The sequence below is a fragment of the Mustelus asterias genome, chromosome 1 (genome assembly GCF_964213995.1).
Source record: "Mustelus asterias chromosome 1, sMusAst1.hap1.1, whole genome shotgun sequence".
Lineage (NCBI taxonomy): Eukaryota > Metazoa > Chordata > Chondrichthyes > Carcharhiniformes > Triakidae > Mustelus > Mustelus asterias.
Window position 1 is genome coordinate 156,278,924 of NC_135801.1, and position 22,179 is coordinate 156,301,102.

The 22,179-nt window shown below is 43.7% G+C and overlaps 1 protein-coding gene across 4 annotated transcripts in view; it reads right to left on the reverse strand.

The window, feature by feature from the left end:
* kiaa1328 (KIAA1328 ortholog) overlaps positions 1-22,179 on the reverse strand; it is a 202,500-nt gene that overhangs the window by 143,829 nt on the left and 36,492 nt on the right. For all 4 annotated transcript variants that reach the window (XM_078220701.1, XM_078220681.1, XM_078220671.1 and 1 more), the window contains one exon: positions 13,287-13,402. In XM_078220701.1, the coding sequence (XP_078076827.1) occupies positions 13,287-13,402 (116 nt within the window). The remainder of the gene's footprint in view (positions 1-13,286; positions 13,403-22,179) is intronic.

Consider the following 22,179-nt stretch of genomic DNA (forward strand, 5'->3'; position numbering starts at 1 on the left):
TATTTGAGGAAGTGACAAGAAAAATTGTCCAGGGAAGGGCAGTGGATGTTGTAGTAGAGCCTTCGATAAGGTTCCTCATGGCAGGCTGATACAGAAGGTGAAGTCACATGGGATCCGAGGTGAGCTGGTAAGATGGATACAAAACTGACTTGGGCATAGAAAGCAGAGAGTAGCAGTGGAAGGGTACTTTCCTAACTGGAGGTCTGTGAAAAGAGGTGTTCCATAAGGATCAGTGCTGGGACCTCTGTTGTTTGTAATATATATAATAAGTAAATGATTTGGAAGAAAATGTAGGTCGTCTGACTAGTAAATTTGCAGATGATACAAAAATTGGGGGAGCAGCGTATAGTGAGGAGGATTGTCAGAGGATGCAGCAGGATATAAATCGGCTGGAGACCTGGGCCGAAAGATGGCAGATGGAATTTAACCCAGACAAATGTGAGGTGATGCGATTTGGAAGGTCTACTGCAGAAGGAAAGTATAAAGTAAATGGTAGAGCCCTTAGAAATATTAGCATACAGAGGGATCTAGGCATGCAGATCCACAGTTCCCTGAAGGTGGCAACTCGGATGGACAAGAAAGCGTATGGCATGGCTGGCCTTCATCAGTCGGGGCATTAAGTATAGGAATTGGAAAATCATGTTGTAGCTGTATAAGACTTTGGCTAGGCCCCATTTGGAATATTGTGTCTAATTCTGGTCGCCACACTACCGGAAGGATGTTGATGCATTGGAAAGGGTGCAGAACAGATTTATTAGGGTGTTGCCTGGTTTGGAGGATATGGACTATGAAGAAAGGTTGGACAAACTTGGATTGTTTTCATTGCAGCGTCGGGGGATGAGGGAGGACCTGAAAGATGTTTACAACATTGTGACAGGCTTGGATAGTCAGAGTCTTTTTCCCAGGGTCAAAGGGTCAATTACTTGGGGGCATAGGTTGAAAGTGAGAGGGGGAAAGTTTAAAAGAGATGCAAGGGGCAAGTTTTTCACACAGAGGGTAGTGAATGCCTGGAATGCGCTGCCAGAGGTGATGGTGGAAGCAGATTCTATAACAACATTCAAGAGGCATCTGGATAGATACATGAATAGGCAGGGGATAGAGGGATATGGACCACATAGAGGCAAGAAAATATTAGATTAGAGAGGCATCTGTGTCAGCACAGACTTGGTGGGCCAAAGGCCTGTTCCTGGGCTGTACTGTTCTTTGTTCTCGTTGTGCTCACCCCAAAATCTAATGCTGCGGTGCTCACTCCCATAATCTCACACACAAGTAAAGTACATTTGAAAGAATACTGCACTTTTACAGGTTATGAGTGTTACAATCAGGATGGGAGGAATGCACAGATGATGCAGTCCCACTACCCACAGGTCACAACATTAGTTTAAAAAGTTGAATTCACTCACCAATATAGCCTATTGTTTACCTTTGCTGCTGTTAGATCCAAAATAAAAGAAATTTTAACCAGATTTTTTTTCAATAAACTCAGAATAATTGTAAAACAAAACTTACACAAGTTGCAAGAACTGGTGTACACCTAACTGCAAGTGTAACTATCTATTCCCTTCTAAAGATAGCCCAGCATGCACGCCCGCACAAAGAGCAAACAGATAGGGTGTCTGCAGAGATGGGTTTTGGAGGATAGGCTTCATGACATAAAGGATGAAATTCGCATGGTTTCCACGCTGTCAATCTTGAGCTCACTTGTGTGAAGACGGCACCCAGTAGATGTCAGGAGGTTCTCACCAGTGGAGTTTCAGTATGGAGCAGCATTTAAAGCCGAATCAATTAATCTCATCTCAGCTTTTCAGATAAGTTTTACTCGGATGAGGATTCTCTGGCAGCAGGTTGATAACCACAAATGCAATTTCCAGCAAGGTTGGGAGCGCGCGATTTGGGCAGCCATCCTTCTCAGCTTATTCCCCAAAACAGATTGGTTTCAAAAACCATAGGTCCAAAATGTAAAGCTTTCTCTCATGTGATTTCCAGTAAATTACTAGTCTTTGCCAGTTTTTCCCTAATCAATTAAATTGATCAATTAAACGGTCCAGAGGGTCAATTTTTTCACAGAGGTGAGTGTCTGAAACAAGCTGCCAGAGGTAGTAGTAGAGGCGGGTACAATTTTGTCTTTTAAAAAGCGTTTAGACAGTTACATGGGTAAGATGGGTATAGAGGGATATGGGCCAAATGCGGGCAATTGGGATCAGCTTAGGGGTTTAAAAAAAGGGGCAGCATGGACAAGTTGGGCCGAAGAGCCTGTTTCCATGCTGTAAACCTCTATGACTCTATGATTGCAGTTCAAAACAAAAACAGCTCATTCTCCTCAAGTACCATGCTGGTCAGGTGACTTCTGGAAAAAGGCAGGCTTGTTCCCTGTCCAAAACTTGCGATCCTTCTTTAACAAAATCTCCAGGTCTGCATTCAAGTGTCCAGGTAATGCAACATCTTTCTATATTTTAAGAGAATAATATAGTTTTGAAAGATATGATTCAAACATAAGTAAAAGTAAGAAATATGAGACAGCTGTGTACTTTGTTTCACGGAGACATGGCTCATTCCTGCTTCACCAGCGGACTGTGTCCCATAACCACAATCCTCTGAAAGGACTGAACAGCAGCGTCAGGCAAGGCTAGGGGAGATGGGGTCTGCCTTCTAATCAACACCTCTTGGTGCCCAGACATAGCAACACTGGCAAGTTTCTGTTCCACGGATCAAGAAAACCTGACACTAAAATGCCACCCCTACTACCTTTCGCGGAGTTCACCTCTGTTATCCTGACAGCAGTTCACATCCCACCCCATGGTGACGTGAAGACAGCGCTGTATGAAATATACAGCGCTGTATGAAATATACACCACCACAAACATCTCGAAGCCTTGCTCATTGTGATGGGGACTTCAATCAGGCCAAACTCAAGATACCAACACGTCTCCTATTCCATCAGAAGCCCAAACATTCTAGACCACTGCTATACAAATATCAAATGTGCCTACTGCTCTATTGCCCTTGCACACTGGCAAATCAGACCACAAGGCTGTGTTCCTGCTTCTCACTTACAAGCAAAAACTGAAACGGGAGAATCCATTAAAGAAAGTCGTGTAATGTTGGTCTGAGGAATCAGATGGTCTCCTACAGGACTGCTTAGATCAGTGGGCTGGTCAGTATTTAAAAACTCTGAACCAGCCTGAACGAGTACGCCACTATAATAGCTGACTTCATTAGTAAGTGTGTAGAAGATTGTGTGCCAAAGAAGCAAATCCGCGTGTTTCCCAACTGGAAACCATGGATGAACAGGGATATCCACTGCTTGCTGAAGTTCAGGTCTGAGGCGTTCAAGTCAGGCGACCCTGACCTATACAGGAAGTCCAGATATAATCCACGGAGATCCATCAAAGATGGCAAGAGACAGTACCGGACCAAGCTGGAATCCCATTCTAGCCACACGGACTCCCACCGACTATGGCAAGGTCTGCAAGACATAAACCTGGAACACCGATAACAAAGACACCTATGTCAGGTTCCTTATCGACTGTTTGCATTTCTGTAGATCTAATGTAAGGGGGAGCTATACAATAAATGGCAGAACCATCAGAAGTATAGACACACAGAGGGACCTGGGTGTACAAGTCCACAGATCCTTAAAGGTGGCAGCACAGGTGGAGAGGGTGGTCAAGAAGGCATATGGCATGCTTGCCTTTATTGGATGGGGCATAGAATATAAAAGTTGGCATATGATGTTGCAGCTGTATAGAACGATGGTTGGGCCACATTTGGAATACTGCGTCCTGTTCTGGTCACCACACTACCAGAAGGACGTGGAGGCTTTGAAGAGAGTACAGAGAAGGTTTACCAGGATGTTGCCTGGTATGGAGGGTCTTAGCTATGAGGAGAGATTGCGTAAACTGCGGTTGTTCTCCCTGGAAAGACGGATGATGAGGGGCGACCTAATAGAGGTGTATAAAATTATGAAGGGCATAGATAGGGTGAACAGTGGGAAGCTTTTTCCCAGGTCGGAGGTGACGAACACAAGGGGTCACGGGTTCAAGGTGAGGGGGGCAAGGTTCAATACAGATGTCAGGGGGACGTATTTTACACAGAGGGTGGTGGGGGCCTGGAACGCACTGCCAAGCAAGGTGATTGAGGCGGACACGCTGGGATCGTTTAAGACTTATCTAGATAGCCACATGAACAGACTGGGAATAGAGGGATACAAAAGAATGGTCTAGTGGGCACATGAGCGGCGCAGGCTTGGAGGGCCCAAGGGCCTGCTCCTGTGCTGTATTGTTCTTTGTTCTCTTTGACTACACCTCAGCCTTCAACAAAATTATTCCTACAAAACTCATCTCCAAACTCCATGGCCTGAAGCTCGGCTCCTCCCTTTGCGACTGGATCCCAGACCATAATCAGTTAGGATAGAGAACAACACCTCCTCCACGATTATCCTCAACACCATTACCCCACAAGTCTGTGTCCTCGGCTTCTGCGGCTATCCGGCCAAATTGCCCTCCAAGTAGCTTTTCATGTTTGCTGATGACGACACTGTAGTGGGTCAGATCTCAATCAATGACGAAACAGAGGACAGGAAAGACTTAGACAATCTGGTGAAATGATGCAAAGACAATAATCTCTCCCTCAACGTTAACAAAACAAAGGAGATAGTCATCGACTTCAGGAAGCGTAGTGGGGGACATGCCCCTGTCTACATCAATGGGGACGAAGTGGAAATGGTCGAGAGCTTCAAGTTTCTAGGTGTCGAGATCACCAACAACCTGTCCTGGTCCCTTCGTGTTGATGCTATAGTTAAGAAAGCCCACCAACACCTCTACTTTCTAAGGAGGCTTAGGAAATTTGGCATGACCACTACGACTCTCGCCAACTTTTAAAGATGCAGCATAGAAAGCATTCTTTCTGGTTGTATCACAGCTTGGTATGACCTCTGCTCTGTCCAAGAACGCAAAAAACCATAAAGGGTCATGAACGAAGCCCAGTCCATCACGCAAACCAGCTTCCTATCCATTGACTTTGTCTACACTTCCCACTGCCTCAGAAAAGCTGCCAGCATAATCAAGGACCGGACACATCCCGGACATACTCTCTTCCACCTTTTTCCATCGGGAAAAAGATACAAAAGTCTGAGGTCACGTACCAACCGACTCAAGAACAGCTTCTTCCCTGCTGCCATCAGACTTTTGAAGGAATCTACCTCGTACTAAGTTGATCTACACCCTAGCTATGACTGTAACACTACATTCTGCACTCTCTCATTTCCTTCTATATGAACAGTATGCTTTGTCTATATAGCGCATAAGAAACAATACTTTTCACCGTTTACTAATACATGTGACAATAATAAATCAAATCAAATCAAGTAATAGCTCACAATTCACCCGACTGTCTTGTTCTGGAAAATACACATTACATGCCTGATTAAAAATATGTCTTCACTCCTGAAGGGTAAATTCGGCGAATAAAACAGTCAAAGTCATGTGCAGAAGTTGTTTCAGGATTCCATCGAAAAGATGGACCTTCTGCAGGTCACAAATTTAGTTGCTTCTAGTGCCATTAACAGGTCAGTTTGCTGTATTGCTGGACCCATAAAGAAAGAGGCTTGGAGACCTTACAATGTTATAGCCTCTGATTCTTTAAGGCACTTGACTGCTACTGTCTCTTTTTGCAGACAGCACTTAATGATTACAAAGGGATGCCTTACAATGTGTGCCCCTCATAATTTCAGTTCCCTTTCCAAATATAGGTTCATTCGCTACATCCTGGTTTATTGTTCTAAGACATTCATCTTGAGGGATGGTTAAGACACTCATTCTCCTGTGTCGTTAACAGTTTTTCGTCTGGGATGTATCCTTCTGTCTCTGTTAGAGGGTGGTTCAGCTTTAGAATACACAGCAAGAGCCGTCTGAATTCTGTAGCTGTGTATAGTTCATTTTAAAAAGCAAGGTGATTGGCTGTTTCAGGTAAGATTTGCATAGGCACAGTCACTGCTACCAGAAGGTGGATTTCCAGAAGACCCCCTCCGTCTTCATGTGAAGGCAAACGTCCAGGTGAGGGCAGCAGAGCGGCGACGCAATGAGAAAGCATTAGTTGGCAATCTAGTTGTGAGAGAACCCTTGGGGATGAGTGACCATAATATGGTAGAATTTTGTCAAGGTGGATAATGATGTAGTTGATTCTGAGGCCAGTGTCCTGAATCTTAATAAGGTGACTATGATGGTATGAGGCATGAATTGGCCAGGATGGACTGGGAGACACTACTGAAAGGAAAGACAGTGCACAGGCAATGGCAGGCATTTAAAGAATGAATAGGTGAACTCCAGATGTTGTTTATTCCTGTTTGGCGCAAGAGTGGTTAAGGAATTGTAGCCAAACCATGGCTTACAAGGGAAATTAGAGATAGTATCAGATTCAAGGAAGAAGCATATAAATTGGCAAAAGAAATAGGCCTGTGGATTGGGAGCAGTTTAAAATTCAGCAAACAAGGACCACGGGATTGATTAAGAAGGGAAAAATAGAGAATGAAAGTAAGCTAGCAGGGAATATAAAAACTGACTGTAAAAGTTTCTGTCGATATGTAAAGAGCAAAAGATTGACAAAAGCAAATGTAGGCCCCTTACAGTCAGAAACGGGAGAATTCATAACAGAGAATAAAGAAATGGCTGCACAATTAAATCTATACTTTGCTTCAGTCTTCACAAAGGAAGACTTGAATAATGTGCCAGAAGTGCTGAGAGAAACATGTTTTAGTGAGGAGCTGAAGGAAATCAGCATTAGTAACGAAATGGTTTTGGGGAAATTGATGGGATTGAAGGTGGATAAATCTCCAGGTCCTGATAATTTTCATCCCAGAGTACTTAAGGAAGTGGCCCTGGAAATAGTCGATCCATTGGTGTTTTATTTCCAAAATTCTTTGGACTCTGGACTAGTTCCTACAGATTGGAGGGTAGCTAATGTAAGCCTGCTATTCAGAAAAGGGAGGTAGAATGAAAGCAGGGAACTATAGACCAGTGAGCCTAACGTCGGTACTGGGGAAGTTGCTAGAGTCTATTATCAAGAATTTCATAACTCTGCATTTGGAAGGCATGGTATAATCAGACAAAGTCAGCATGGATTTACAAAAGGGAAATCATGCTTGATGAACATATTGGAATTTTCTGAGGATGTAATTGGTAGAGTTGACTGAGGAGAACCAGTGAATGTGGCTTATTTCAACTTTCAGAAGGCTTTCGACAAGATCTCACATAACAGACTACTATGTAAACTTAAGGCACATGGGATTGTAGGTAATGCCTTGAGATGGATAGAAAACTGGTGAGCAGATAGGAAGTAAATAAAGAGTTGGCATAAATGGATCTTTTTCTGATTGGCAGTCAGTGGCTAGTGGGGTTCTGCAGGGGTCGATGCTAGAACCCCAACTGCTCAGATTATGTACTAATGATTTGCAAGAGGGAACTGAATGTATTATCTCCAAATTTGCAGATGATACAAAGTTAGGGAGGAAGGTGAGCTGTGAGGAGGATGTAGAAATGCTTCGGCATGATTTGGACAGATTAAGTGTGTGGGCATCTGCATGGCAGATGCAGTATAATGTGGATAAATGTGAGGTTATTACTTAAATGGGTGTAAATGAGAGGTGGATACTTAACTAGACCATGATGTCCTCGTGCATCAGTCGCTGAGAGCAAGTGCGCAGGTACAGCAGGCAGTAAAGATGACAAATGATATGTTGGCCTTCATAAGCTAGTGGATTTGAGTATAGGGATAGGGGTATTTTGCTGCAATTGTATAGGGCATTGATGAGACCACACCTGGAATTTTGTGTGCATTTTTGGTGTCCTTATCTGAGGAAGGATGTCTTTGCTATAGAGGGAGTATAGCGAAGGTTTACCAGGCTGATTCATGGGATGGCAGGTCTGTCATATGAGGAGAGGATTATATTCACTGGAGTTTAGAAGAGTGAGGGGGTTCGCATAGAAACTTATAAAATTGTAACAGGGTTAGACAGGATAGATTCAAAAAGAATGTCCCCAATGGTTGAGAAGTCCAGAACTAGGGGTCATAGTTTGAGGATAAGGGGTAAACCTTTTAGAACTGAGGTGAGGAGAAATTTCTTCACCCAGAGAGTGGTGAATGTGTGGAATTCACTACCACAGAATATAGTTGAGGCCAAAATGATGTCTGATTTCAAGAAGAAATTAGATATAGCTCTTGGGGCTAAAGGGATATGGGAGGAAAGGAGGGGGATATCAGGATAATGAATTCGCTGATCAGCGATGATCAAGATGAATGGTGGAGCAGGTTCAAAGGGCTGAATGACCTACTCCTGCTTCTAGTTTCTCTGTTCTATGTTTCTATGTAAATTACATGGCACTCTTCTAATCTGCAGCAGATACAAGCTTTCCTCATAAGGCAACCCACCCATTCCAAGTATTAGTCTGGTAAACCTTCCCTGAACTGCTTCCAATGTATTTACATCTTTAAGATGCAATCAATACTGCAGGCCGCTTTGTTCTGGATGATGTCAAGCTTATTGACTATTGTTAGAGCTGCAGTCATCAGATATATGGACAAAATTCCATCACACTGTTGATTTGTGCCTTGTAAATGGTGGACAGGCTTTGGGGAGGGTCAGGAGTGAAGTTACTTGCCGCAGGATTCCTAGCTTCTGACGTGCTCTCATAACCACGGTATTTATACAACTGGTCCAGTTCCATTCTATTGCAGCTCTGAGGGAGCATTTTACTGTCAGAGATATTGTTGCTTGGATGAGATATTAAACTGAGATTCCATGACAAAACTTCAAAGAACAGCTGGGGAATTATTGCAGTGACAGGGATTCCCCTGTCCTCAGCAGCACTATAAACTGATTAAATAGTTCTTAAACACATTTGAGCCAAGACCCATCAAGTAAAGTGGAGCCTCCTTGTGTTCCTCTAAGGATAAATCTGCAAATTAAATATCACTCTTTCTATTGCTGTAGCCATCCTTCTTTCTTCCCCCACTTAGGTTCACTCTCCTTCATTTCGTGGATGCTCAATCTGACTTCTTACATTCACTCTCTTCCATTACGGTTTTAACTTCCTTAGATTACAGGGGAGGGGAGGGGTCATTTAGCAGTTTAGCAAGAGAGCAAGGCAGACCGTTTTGGATGGAGCTGTGTTAGAGACTAATAAGTCTAAGGCGACTCAAGTATTTAATTTAAAATGGTTATTGTAATTTAAGTTGACACATTTATTCGAGTTTTTTGAGGATGTAACAAGTAGAGTAGGTAAAGGGGAATTGGCAGGTATAGCATACCTGGATTTCCAATAGGCCACACAAAAGGTGTGTTGTAAAAAGTAACATTTATTTATTAGTCACAAGTAAGGCTTACATTAACACTGCAATGAAGTTACTGTGAAATTTCCCCTAGTCGCCACACTCCAGCACCTGTTTGGGTCAATGCACCTAACCAGCATGTCTTTCAGACTCTGGGGGGAAACCGGAGCATCCAGAGGAAACCCACACAGACACGGGGAGAATGTGCAAACTCCACACAGACAGTGACCCAAGCTGGGAATCGAACCCGGGTCCATGGCGCTGTGAGGCAGCAGTGCCACCGTGCCGCCCCAAGGCACAAGATACCACTTTTTGCTCTGGCTGGGCAATCTAGAATGATGAAGCATCATTTCAGGAAAAGGGATTGATCATTTTAGACTGAGGCGAGGAGAAATTTCTTCACTCAAAGGATTGTGAATCAATGGAATTTTCTACCCCAGAGGAGTTGCAGATCAATCATTATTGAACATATTTGAGGCTCTCAGGGAATCAAAGGATATAGGGAATGGGCAGGAAAGTGCAGTAGAAGCCCAAGATTAGCCATGATCATACTGTATGGCAGAGCAGGCTCAAAGGACCACATGTTCTTCTCCTGCTCCTATTTCTTATGTTAAGATCTAATATATGTGTCAGTCTTTAGGTGTTCAGTTAAAATGATTGAGTAGAGATATGTGCCAAATGCAGTTCTTTCAGATTGTGGGAAAAATTCAAATCTCAAACCAATTACATAAAATTGTGTCAATTTGATTGCTCATTTCCTATTATTCACCGGTTTGTCATGAACAGCTTTAAAAAAAAAGAGTAATATGACTGTTCAGTTTTTTATTCAATTATTCAGCATTGGTCGTTTGCAAACTGATTTTGATCTGTTCGCTTTTAGTCAATCAGCTGTTTTATCTGGGTCATTATTTTGGCTAATCACTACTTTATGCCCAACAAATTCTGGCATTTTGAGGTGTGGTTTTTTTAATTTAAAGGCATGATACGCCAAATATAAAATTATCACGTAGATAGCACGCAGTATTAGCGGAAGAAAGAAAAATACAGGGAGCAAAATTTTGCCAGGGATTCAGAGGTGGATTTGGAGGCAGGGGAACAAGGCAAGTCTACCAGGAAGCCAGCAGAGAAAGACATTGTGCCACTTTCCCAGTGTTTCTTACTCCTCTTGTTTTTCCCAGAGTCAGCGTTTGTGTGGTAATGACAACCTACCCAGTAACGGCAGCAAGTCAATTAAGCTGGTTAAATGACATTAGCAGCAAATTTGCAAGAGCAATGCACAGGCTCCATGTTGTGTCATAACCTCAACTGCTCAGAGGGCACATGCTGTGGACATCTGCAGGCAAACACTTGCCATTGCAAAAGCAATGGTAGTCTCCTTTCTTCATGGTCATTTCATTCCACCCTCTTTTTGAGACATTTGCCTCAGCAGTGCACTGATACTCTGGCCGCTGTGAAGATCATCAGCACTCTGATTGGCTCTCTCTCCCTCTCAACCCACTTGGCATCCATAACTGATTGGCACCGAGAGGCAGCCTACTAATTTGTTGCCTTACAAAAAAATCAACCAGGAAAGCACATTGCTCTAATGGCTGGGTTACAGTCCCATAAATGGTGCTGACGTCTAGAAAGATTCTATGGCTGGAAAATTCAGCCCATAATGCCAGCCAATTTTGAAAGATATATAACCAATACTCTCGTTGTAATATTAAATACTTAAGTATTGTTTCAATGTGGAAAGATACTTCAATTGCAGTATTTTAAAAGAAGTAACTTGAGACAATATAGATCACCTCCAAAATTAAGTTGCCAAATATCAGCCAAGTTCTTTTCATATATATGAAAATATATATTTTCATATATATGAATATATATTTTCATATATACGGAGGATTGCGGATGTTGTTCCTTTATTCAAGAAAGGGAGTAGAGATAGCCCTAGAAATTATAGACCAGTGAGTCTAACCTCAGTGGTTGGTAAGTTGATGGAGAAGATCCTGAGAGGCAGGATTTATGAACATTTGGAGAGGTATAATATGATTAAGAGTAGTTAGCATGGCTTTGTCAAAGGCAGATCATGCCTTACAAAGCCTGGTTGAATTTTTTTGAGGATGTGACTAAACACATTGATGAAGGAAGAGCAGTAGATGTAGTATATATGAACTTCAGCAAGGCATTTGATAAGGTGCCCCATGCAAGGCTTATTGAGAAAGTGAGGGGGCATGGGATCCAAGGGGACATTGCTTTGTGGATCCAGGACTGGCTTGCCCACAGAAGGCAAAGAGTGGTTGTAGATGGGTCATATTCTGAATGGAGGTCGGTCACCAGTGGAGTGCCCCAGGGATCTGTTCTGGGACCATTACTCTTTGTGATTTTTATAAATGACCTGGATGAGGAAGTAGAGGGATGGGTTGGTAAGTTTGCTGATGACACAAAGGTTGGAGGTGTTGTGGATAGTGTGGAGGGATTTCAGAAGTTGCAGCAAGACATTGATAGCATGCAAGACTGAGCGGAGAAGTGACAGATGGAGTTTAACCCAGGTAAGTGTGAGGTGGTTCATTTTGGCAGGTCAAATAGGATGGCGGAATATAATATTAATGGTAGGACTCTTGGCAGTGTTGAAGATCAGAAGGATCTTGGGGTCCAAGTTCATAGGACGCTCAAAGCAGCTGTGCAGGTTGAGGCTGTGGTTAAGAAGGCGTATGGTGTATTGGCCTTCATCAATCGAGGAATTGAGTTTAGGAGTCATGAGATAATGTTGCAGCTATATAGGACCCTGGTCAGACCACATTTGGAGTACTGTGCTCAGTTCTGGTCGCCTCATGACAGGAAGGATGTGGAAGCAATAGAAAGGGTGCAGAGGAGATTTACAAGGATGTTGCCTGGGTTGGGGGGCATGCCTTACGAGGATAGATTGAGTGAGCTCGGCCTTTTCTCCTTGGAGAGACGAAGGATGAGGGGTGACCTGATAGAGGTGTAGAAGATGTTGAGAGGTATTGATCGCGTGGACAGTCAGAGGCTTTTTCCTAGGGCTGAAATGGTTGCCACAAGAGGACACAGGTTTAAGGTGCTGGGGAGTAGGTACAGAGGAGATGTCAGGGGTAAGTTTTTCAGAGGGTGGTGGGTGCATGGAATGGGCTGCCAGCAACGGTGGTGGAGGTGGATTCGATAGGGTCTTTTAAGAGACTTTTAGATAAGTATATGGAACTTAGTAAGATAGAGGGTTATAGGTAAGCCTAGTAATCGCTAAGGTAGGGACATGTTCGGCACAACTTTGTGGGCTGAAGGGCCTGTATTGTGCTGTAGTTTTTCTATGTTTCTATATCATTTACAAAAAGTCTTGCATTTTTGTATAAAGAACAAAAGGTTAGTATCAGAGGCTTACTCATGAAATCAAAGCACCATTCCACTCATTATGCTGTGTTAGTCTTTTGAAAGAGTTGTGTTTAATTCCACACCACCACTTTTTGCCATAACCACGAAAGTTCCTCATTCTCAAGTACCTATCCAACTCTTTTTTTTAATTATTTATGTTCCACCATTCTTTCAAATGAGGTACTCCAGATGCCAACCACTCAATGAAAAAAAAACACATCTCCTCTCTAATGACTGTACAAACTGCGCGATCACAAATGGGGTGCGCATTGTAAACATGCACATTGTACTAATTAGATTAAATTGCTCACTTATGAAACTCAAATTCATCCTTAGAGAAAGGATAAAATATCATTCAACTTGGTTGCTTAACTTGCAAAATTGTGACAGCCAAATAATCTCATCAACTTGTACTACAAACTTAAAATTGGAAGCTGACATTAAGACTTTGAATTAAAGTGGCTCAGCACTATATCCAATTTGTCCCACACTATACTTCTGTTATACATCGAATATAGGTATGTTCCACTAAATGTATGGCACATAATATTTTTAGACCAGTTTTAAAATATTAGACCAGTTAAGGATATCTTCACGTTCAGTCGCAATGAGTTCATTTTGGTCCTCCAATTCTCTGATTTTCTTTTCAAATGATTCATGTTCAGCCTTTAATCGTTCCACGGTTTCTTCTTTCTCCTCACTTACTCTAGGCAGAAGCATTTAAAAACAGAAGAATTAGGTTTTACTTTTTTTAAAACTGCAATGAATTTCTAGCACTTAACCTTCATCCATGTATTTGCCTCCATGTTTGATGAAAATAAATTACTCTAATTCCTCACAAATGCTTTCCACTGCAAATACAATGTTATACAAGATACTAGATTTTTGTCTCAATTCTTGGAATATGATGAGCTGGCTTCAGTAAGCCAACCAAAGAGGTACTTAAATGCTACAACTGGCATTAATAATCATACCAAGAGGGGAAAAAACGCAGTTCAACAACTCCTGTTAGAATGTTACCAATCCCAATCAGGAAGAGAGTCTGGCTGACTTGCCTACCAAGACCCTTAACCAATCATCCCAGCAACATTTTCTGCAGGTTGATACAATCCCTGAGAGGATCCGTGAACAAAATTTACCTAAACAAAGAAATGACCAAACCGATTTCATTTTTTACAAATCAGAATCAATGCAAACTAAATATAAATTAACAGGCAAAATATGGCCACTCCAAACTATAAATTACTCCAATTCCTCATGGAATAGCAGAGACCACAAAGATTGCTGCACAGAGTCCCTAGACAGTCTATTCCGCTTGTACATTCTCAGAGACAAGTTCTTCCAAACTCCAATCTTCTCCTAAATTCCAGTCCCTTTCTTTCATGTTGGTTCTCCACATAAACAGAGCTCTGTCCTTGGGAACCTCTACACAAAAGGACACTTCTTTCCAGCAACTTCTCAACTCTCAGCTCCCATCAGTCATGGTAGCATGGATTTACCGGAGCCACTTGCATGGTATGGTCAATTCTAGGTGTTCTATCACTTAGAAGTGAAAGAAATAGTGGCAGATCTAAGCATGCTACCTGACCAGTCAAGCATCCAGGTCCCTAATTCAGCTCACTGAATGCCTCCTCTCTCCAGCTTTACCCTGCACTACATTCTTGGTAAAGGGTTGCCAAGTCAAATTAACCGGGATTGCTAATTAATCAAAAATGTGATCCCATTGCAATTGATACAAACACTTAAAAATCCTTTTAAAACATTTTCAAAAATAATTACAGATTCTCAAAGCATGTTAAAGTAAGTTTATCCTTTTCTTATCGTTGGTGCTTGTGTGTCCCAGTCTGTCACAAGGTCCATTTACAACTGCTATCACCCATCCTCAAAATTCCTCCGTGGAGACTTCATCCTTTGCAAACTACCATCCCCTCTCAAATATTGCTTTTGTCTCTCAAGTCCTTCAACATGCTTGTGCCCAGCTTTCCTGCAGCTTCCTTTTGGAATCTCTCAAATCAGGTATTTATCCCTCCCAGCAGAAACAATTCTTAGCAGTCATGAGAGATATTTTCTGGGACAGGGACTATGGTGCATTATCCATCCCCGTTCCCTTCTCTGCTGCTTTTGGCACATTCATGCCATCTTCCTACATTGCCTAACTAAGAGTAAACATATCTTGCTTGGTCTTGCTAACTATCCAGACATAGTCAAAGCATTTCGAGCAAGTTCTGCTTTTCCCACCTAAGGATCCATCTTGTAACTTCTCTTCCTCAATCATAAATGACCCCTCCAGCAAACATGAAACTAGCTTCAAAATATAAGCTAATAACAGAAAGCTTTACTTGTCAACCAGCTCTCTGCACTGCCTCTGGAGTTCAGCTAAATAATGGAAAATCTATACTAGTTTAATACTACAGATGGAGTCGAAGGATAGGAGGCTGGTTTGTGTGATGGACTTGGCTACGCTCAGAACCCTTTGAAATTCTTGGTCAGAGCAGGAGCCATACCAAGCTGCGATACATCCGGGAAGGATACTTTCTATAGTGCATCTGTAAAAATTGATGAGTCATAGCGGACATGCCGAATTTCCTTAGCCTTAGGTTGTCATGAAACTACAAAAGGTTGTGAATGTAGCCCAACCCATCACGCAGCAAGCCTCTCATCCATTGACTCTGTCTGTCTACACTTCCCGCTGAGCTAGCAGATTGCTGAAGAAAACAAGTCTAAGAATCTTAGATGAGCAGCTCTAGAGTTAAAGTAACAGTGAATGTTGATCGAACAAAGAACAATACAGCACACGAACAGACCCTTTGGCCCACCAAGCCTGCGCCAATATGCTGTTTCAATGCCTCTGTTTGCCTCCCGTTCATGTGTCTATCAAGATACACCTTGAATGTTGCTAACGTGTCTACTTCCACCACCTCCACTGGCAAAGCGTTCCAGGCACCCACCATCTTTTGTGCAAAAAACGTTCCCCACCCGTCTCCCCTAAACTTACCCGCTCTCACCTTAAACCTGTGCCATCTTGTAAGTTGACCATTCGACCCTGGGGAAAAGCCTTTGATTTAGCAGACTATCTATGCCTCTCATAATTGTGTAGACCTCTATCAGATTGCTCCTCAGCCTCCGTCCTAGAGGTTTTTCACAGCATAGAAACGGGCCCTTCAGCCCAATTAATCCATGCCGTCCCTTTTTTTTAAACCCCGAAGCTAGTCCCAATTGCCCGCGTTTGGCTCATATCCCTCTATACCCATCATACCCATTAACTGTCTAAATGCTTTTTAAAAGACTAAATTGTACCCACCTCTACTACTACCTCTGGCACCTTGTTCCAGACACCCAACACCGTGTGTGAGAAAAAATTGCCCTTCTAGACTCTTTTGCATATCTCCCCTCTCAACTTAAACCTATGCCTTCTCGTTGTAGGCTCCCCTACCTTTGGGAAGGACCAAATCAGGTCCTATCAACAACCTATCAGGCAGTACCTTGTCAAAGGCCTTCCTAAAGTCCATGTAGACAATATCAACTGCACTGCCCTCTTCTACCTTCTTGGTTACTCCTTCAGAAAACTCAATCAAATTTGTGAGACATGATTTTCCACTCACAAAGCCATGCTGACTGTCCTCAATCAGTTCTTGCCTCTCTAAATGCCTGTGGACTCTGTTTCTCAAAATACCTTCTGACAACTTACCCACTACAGAAGTGAGGCTTACAGGCCTGCAGTTCCCAGGCTTTTAAACAAAGGCACAACATTTGCCACATTTGTGGGCAGCACGGTGGCACAGTGGTTAGCACTGCTGCCTCACAGTGCCAATGTCCTAGGTTCGATTCCCAGCTTGGGTCACAATCCGTATGGAGTTTGCACATTCTCCCAGTGTCACAGAGTCAGAGGTTTACAGCAAGGAAACGGACCCATCGATCCAACTTGTCCATGCCGTCCTTTTTTTTAAACCCCGAAACTAGTCCCAATTACCTGCATTTGGCCCATATCCCTTTATACCCATCTTATGTTGTGAAAATTAAAATCCCCTACTATTACCACCCTATTTTTCTTGGAGCTATCTATAATCTCCTTGCATATTTGCTCAATTTCCCGCCGACTATTTGGGGGCCGATAGCCAACAGTGATTTCCCCCTTTTTATTTCTCAGTTCTACCCGTATAGACTCAGTGGGCGAACCTTCGGATATATCCTCTCTCAGTACTGCTGTGATGTTTTCCCCAATCAAAAGTCAACTCCCCCCCCTCTCTTACCTCCTGTTCTATCTTTCCTATAGCATCTGTACCCTGGAACATTGAGCTGCCAGTCCTGTCCTTCCCTTAGCCATGTTTCAGTAATAGCTATAATATCCCAGTCCTCTGTACCCATCCAGGCCCTGAATTCATCTGCCTTGCCTGTCAGGCCTCTTGCATTGAAATAAATGCAGTTTAATCTAGACTTCCCTTGCGCTCTGCCCTGCTTTTGCCTGATCTGTCTAGTACTAGGATTACTGGTGCTGCCTTTAATATTTAATATGCTCTCAGGTTGCTGTCCTCAACCTTCTCTTCTGTCTCCCTACTGCTTTGGGTCCCACCCCCCTGCCAAACTAGTTTAAACCCTCGTGAGTGGCTCGAGCAAGTCTTCCCAGCAGGATATTAGTCCCACTTCAGGTGTAACCCGTCCCTCTTGAACAGGTCACCCCTTCCCCAGAAGAGATCCGAATGATCCACAAATCTAAATCCCTGCCCCCTACACCAGCTGTCAAGCCATGCAGTCATCTGTCTAATCTTCCTATTCCTACTCTCACCAGCACGTGGCACCAGCAGTAGTCCAGAATTGACTACCTTCGAGGGCCTGCACTTTAGCCTTCTGACAAACTCTCTATATTTACTCTTCAGGACCCTATCCCTTTTCCTACCTATGTTGTTGGTACCAATATGTACAACGACCTCTGGCTGCTCACCCTCCCCCTTAAGAATGTCCTGCAACCGCTCAGAGACATCCTTGACACTGGCACCAGGAAGGCAATACACTATCTTGGGAGTCTCGATCGCGGCCTGTCTGTTCCTCGAACTGGCGAGTCCCCTATTGCTACTGCTCGTTTGCTCTTTGCCACACCTTGCTCTACAGCCGGGTCCAATTACAACAACTCCTCCACAGACCACTTTCTGGAAGGAGTAACTGCACCTATGCAAATCTTCCCCGTAAGAGCCAATCAGCGCCACCGCTCTGCTGGACGCTTGCCTTCACTCGAACAGAGGGTGCCTTCCGGTGGTCCACCTTCTGGTAACAGTGACTGTGATATTGCAAATCTTCCCCGCAACAACCAATCAGCGTCACCGCTCTGCTGCCCTCTTCTGGACACTTGCCTTCACTCGAACACGGAGGGTGTCTTCCGTCTTTGAAGTGAAAACAATTTGAGTTTATCAAATCTCTCCAGTTCAGACAACATCCTGGTAAACTTTCTTTGCACCCTCTCCAAAGCATCCATGTTCTTCTAGTAGTTGGCATAACTATAGGGTTCGTGGTGGGAGATATAGGAAGGATATCAGAGGTAGGTTCTTTACGCAGAGAGTGGTTGGGGTGTGGAATGGACTGCCTGCAGTGACAGTGGAGTCAGACACTTTAGGAACATTTAAGCGGTTATTGGATAGGCACATGGAGCACACCAGGATGATAGGGAGTGGGATAGCTTGATCTTGGTTTCAGATAAAGCTCGGCACAACATCGTGGGCCGAAGGGCCTGTTCTGTGCTGTACTGTTCTATGTTCTATGTTCTAGTGTGGCGATCATAACTGCATGCAATATTCCAAATGTGGCCTAACTAAAGTTTTATACAGCTGTAACATAACTTGCCAATTTTTATACTTGATGCCCCGGCTGATGAAGGCTAGCATGTTGTATGCCTTCTTGACCACCTGTGTTGCCACTTTCAAGGTTCCGTGGATTTGTCTGCCCAGATTCCTCTGTACGTCAATGCCTCCAAGAGTTCTGCCAGTTACTGTATAATTCAGAACTGAATTTAATCTCCAAAATGCATCACTTTGCATTTGTCTGGATTAAACTCCAGCTGCCATTTCTCTGCTCAAGTCTACAATCTATATGGGGCAAAGGTTTAAGATGCGAGGGCAAGGTTTAAAGGGGATGTACGAGGCAAGTTTTTTCACAGAGGGTGGTGGGTGCCAGGGGAGGTAGTGAAAGCAGATACGATAATGACTTTTAAGGGGCATCTTGACAAATACATGAATAGGATGGGAATAAAGGGAGGGGGGGGGTTAGTTCAGTTGGGCAGCATGATCGGTGCAGGCTTGGAGGGCCAAAGGGCTGTTCCTGTGCTGTAATTTTCTTTGTTCTATATCCTGCTGCATCTTTTAACAATCCTCGTCACTATCTGCAACTTCACCAATTTTTGTGTCATCCGAAACTTATTAATGACACCACCTACATTTTCCTCCAGATTATTTGTATATATTACAAACAACAAACGTCCCAGCACAGATCCCTGTGGAACACCACTAGCTACTGATCTCCATTCTGAAAAGCACCCTTCCATCGCTACTCTGTCGTCTATGACTAAGCCAGTTCTGTATCCATCTAGCCAACACATCCCGGATTCCACGAGACTTTACCTTTTGTACCAGCCTGCCATGAGGGGCCTTGTCAAATGCCTTAATAAAGTCCATGTGGATATTTTCCACTGCCTTTCCCTCATCACTCATCCTTGCCACCTCCTCAAAAAACTCAATCATGTTGATGAGACATGACCTGTATAAGGGCAGTATGGCAGCTAGAGCAGTGGTATGCTCCTCCTGCCAGATGTGGGAAATTAGGGAGCAATCAAGTCTCCCTGACAACTTTGTCTGCAGGAAGTGGGTCCAGTTGCAGCTTCTCACAAACCACATTGTTTGGTTGGAGCAGCAGCTGGATGCACTGCAGAACATACAAGGGGCAGAGAATGTGATAGACACTAGTTACAAGAGGTTGTCACACCATAGGTTCAGTCAGGTAGATGGGTGACTGCCAGGAGAGGCAGGCAGGAGTCTCCTGTGTCTATTCCCCTTTCAAACATGTATGCTGCTTTGGATACTGTTGAGGGGGATAGCCTGTCAGGGGAAGATACCAACAGCAGCTAAGCCTGTGGCAACATACCTGGTTCTGCTGTAGAGCAGTGTCGAGCAAAGAGCAAGCGAGCATTAATATTGGGGACTCACTAGTTAGAGGCACAGACAGGTGTTTGTGTGGCCGCAATCGAGACTCCCAAGATGGTGTGTTGCCTCCCTGGTGCCAGGGCCAAGGACGTCTCTGAGCGGTTGCAGGGCATTCTTAAGGGGGAGGGTGAGCAGTCAGAAGTTGTTGTACATATTGGTACCAACGACATAGTAGGAAAAGGGGTGAGGTCCTGAAATGTGAATATAGAAAGTTAGGCAGAAGGCTAAAGTGCAGGACCTCGAAGGTAGTAATTTCTGGACTACTACCGGTGACATGTGCTAGTGAGAGTAGGAATAGGAAGATTAGGCTGATGACTGCATGGCTTGAGTGCTGGCGCAAGGGGCATGGATTTAGATTTGTGGATCATTAGGATCTCTTCTGGGGAAGAGGTGACCTGTGCAAGAGGGACAGGTTACACCTGAACTGGAGCGGGAGTAATATCCTGGCGGGGAAATTTGCTAGATCCACTCGGGAGGGTTTAAACTAGTTTGGCAGGGGGGTGGGACCCAAAGCAGTAGGGAGACAGAAGAGAAGGTTGAGGACAGCACAGAAGTTAAAGAAAGCACATTAAATAGCAAAGGCAGTGTCAGTAGTCCTAGTACTAGACAGATCAGGCAAAAGCAAGACAGAGAGCAAGGGAAGTCTTGATTAAACTGCATTTATTTCAATGCAAGAGGCCTGACAGGCAAGGCAGATGAACTCAGGGCATAGATGGATATAGGGGACTGGGATATTATAGCAATTACTGAAACATGGCTAAGGGAAGGACAGGACTGGCAGCTCAATGTTCCAGGGTACAGATGCTATAGGACAGATAGCACAGGAGGTAAGAGAGGAGGGGGAGTTGCACTTTTGTTTAGGGAAAACATCACGGCAGCACTGAGAGGAGATATATCCGAGGGTTCGCCCATTGAGTCTATATGGGTAGAACTGAGAAATAAAAAGGGGGATATCGATTGCGTTGTACTATAGGCCCCCAAATAGTCGGCGGGAAATTGAGGAGCAAATATGCCAGGAAATTACAGATAGCCCCAAGAAAAATAGGGTGGTAACAGTAGGGGACAGCCATAGTATTAGGCTTGGATGGAGAAAAATTTGTTGAGTGTATTCAGGAGGAATTTCTCATTCCGTATGTGGATGGCCCGACTAGAGAGGGGGCAAAACTTAACCTCCTCTTGGGAAATAAGGAACGGCAGGTGACAGAAGTGTTAGTGAGGGATCACTTTGGGACCAATGACCATAATTCCATTAGTTTCAAGATAGCTATGGAGAATGATAGGTCTGGCCCAAAAGTTGAAATTCTAAATTGGGGCAAGGCTAATTTTGATAGTATCAGGCAGGAACTTTCAACAATTAATTGTCTGTGGGAAGGCAAAGGGACGTCTGGTAAGTTGCTTTCAAAAGTGTGTTAACCAGGGTTCAGTGTAAGCACATTCCTCTTAGAGCAAGGATGACTCGGGATATTAAAGTCCTGGTCAAGAAGACATGCGTAGGCAGCTGGGATCAAGTGGATTCTTTGAAGAGTGTAGAGTGTATAGGAGTAGAGGTAAGAGAGAAGTCAGGCGCAAAAAGGGGACGCAAGATTGTTTTGGCCGATAAGGCAAAGGAGAATCCAAAGAGCTTCTACAAAGACATAAAGGACAAAAGAGTAACTAGGGAGAGAGTAGGGCCTCTTAAGATTCAACAAGGTCATCTGTGTGCGGATCCACAAGAGATGGATGAGATCCTAACTGAATATTTCTCATCAGTATTCACTGTTGAGAAAAGCACGGATGTTTGGGAACTTGGGGAAATAAATAGTGATGTCTTGAGGAATGTCCATATAACAGAGGAGGTGGTGCTGGAAGTCTTAAAGCGCACCAAGGTAGATAAATCCCTGGGACCTGATGACGTTTATCCCAGGACATTGTGGGAAGCTAGGGGGAAAATTGCAGATCCCCTAGTAGAAATATTTGAATCATTGATAGTCACAGGTGAGGTGCCTGAAGAGTGAAGGGTGGTAAATGTTGTGCCTTTGTTTAAGAAGGGCTGCAGGGAAAAGTCTGGGAACTACAGGCCGGTGAGCCTCATATCCATAGTGGGGAAGTTGTTAGGCGGTATTTTGAGAGCCAGGATCTACAGGCATCTAGAGACGCTAAGACCGATTAGGGACAGTCAGCATAGTTTTGTGAGTGGAAAATCATGTCTCACAAATTTGATTGTGTTTTTTGAAGGGGTAACCAAGAAGGTAAATGAGGGTAGTGCAATTGATGTTGTCTACGTGGACTTTAGCAAGGCCTTTGACAAGGTTCCACATGG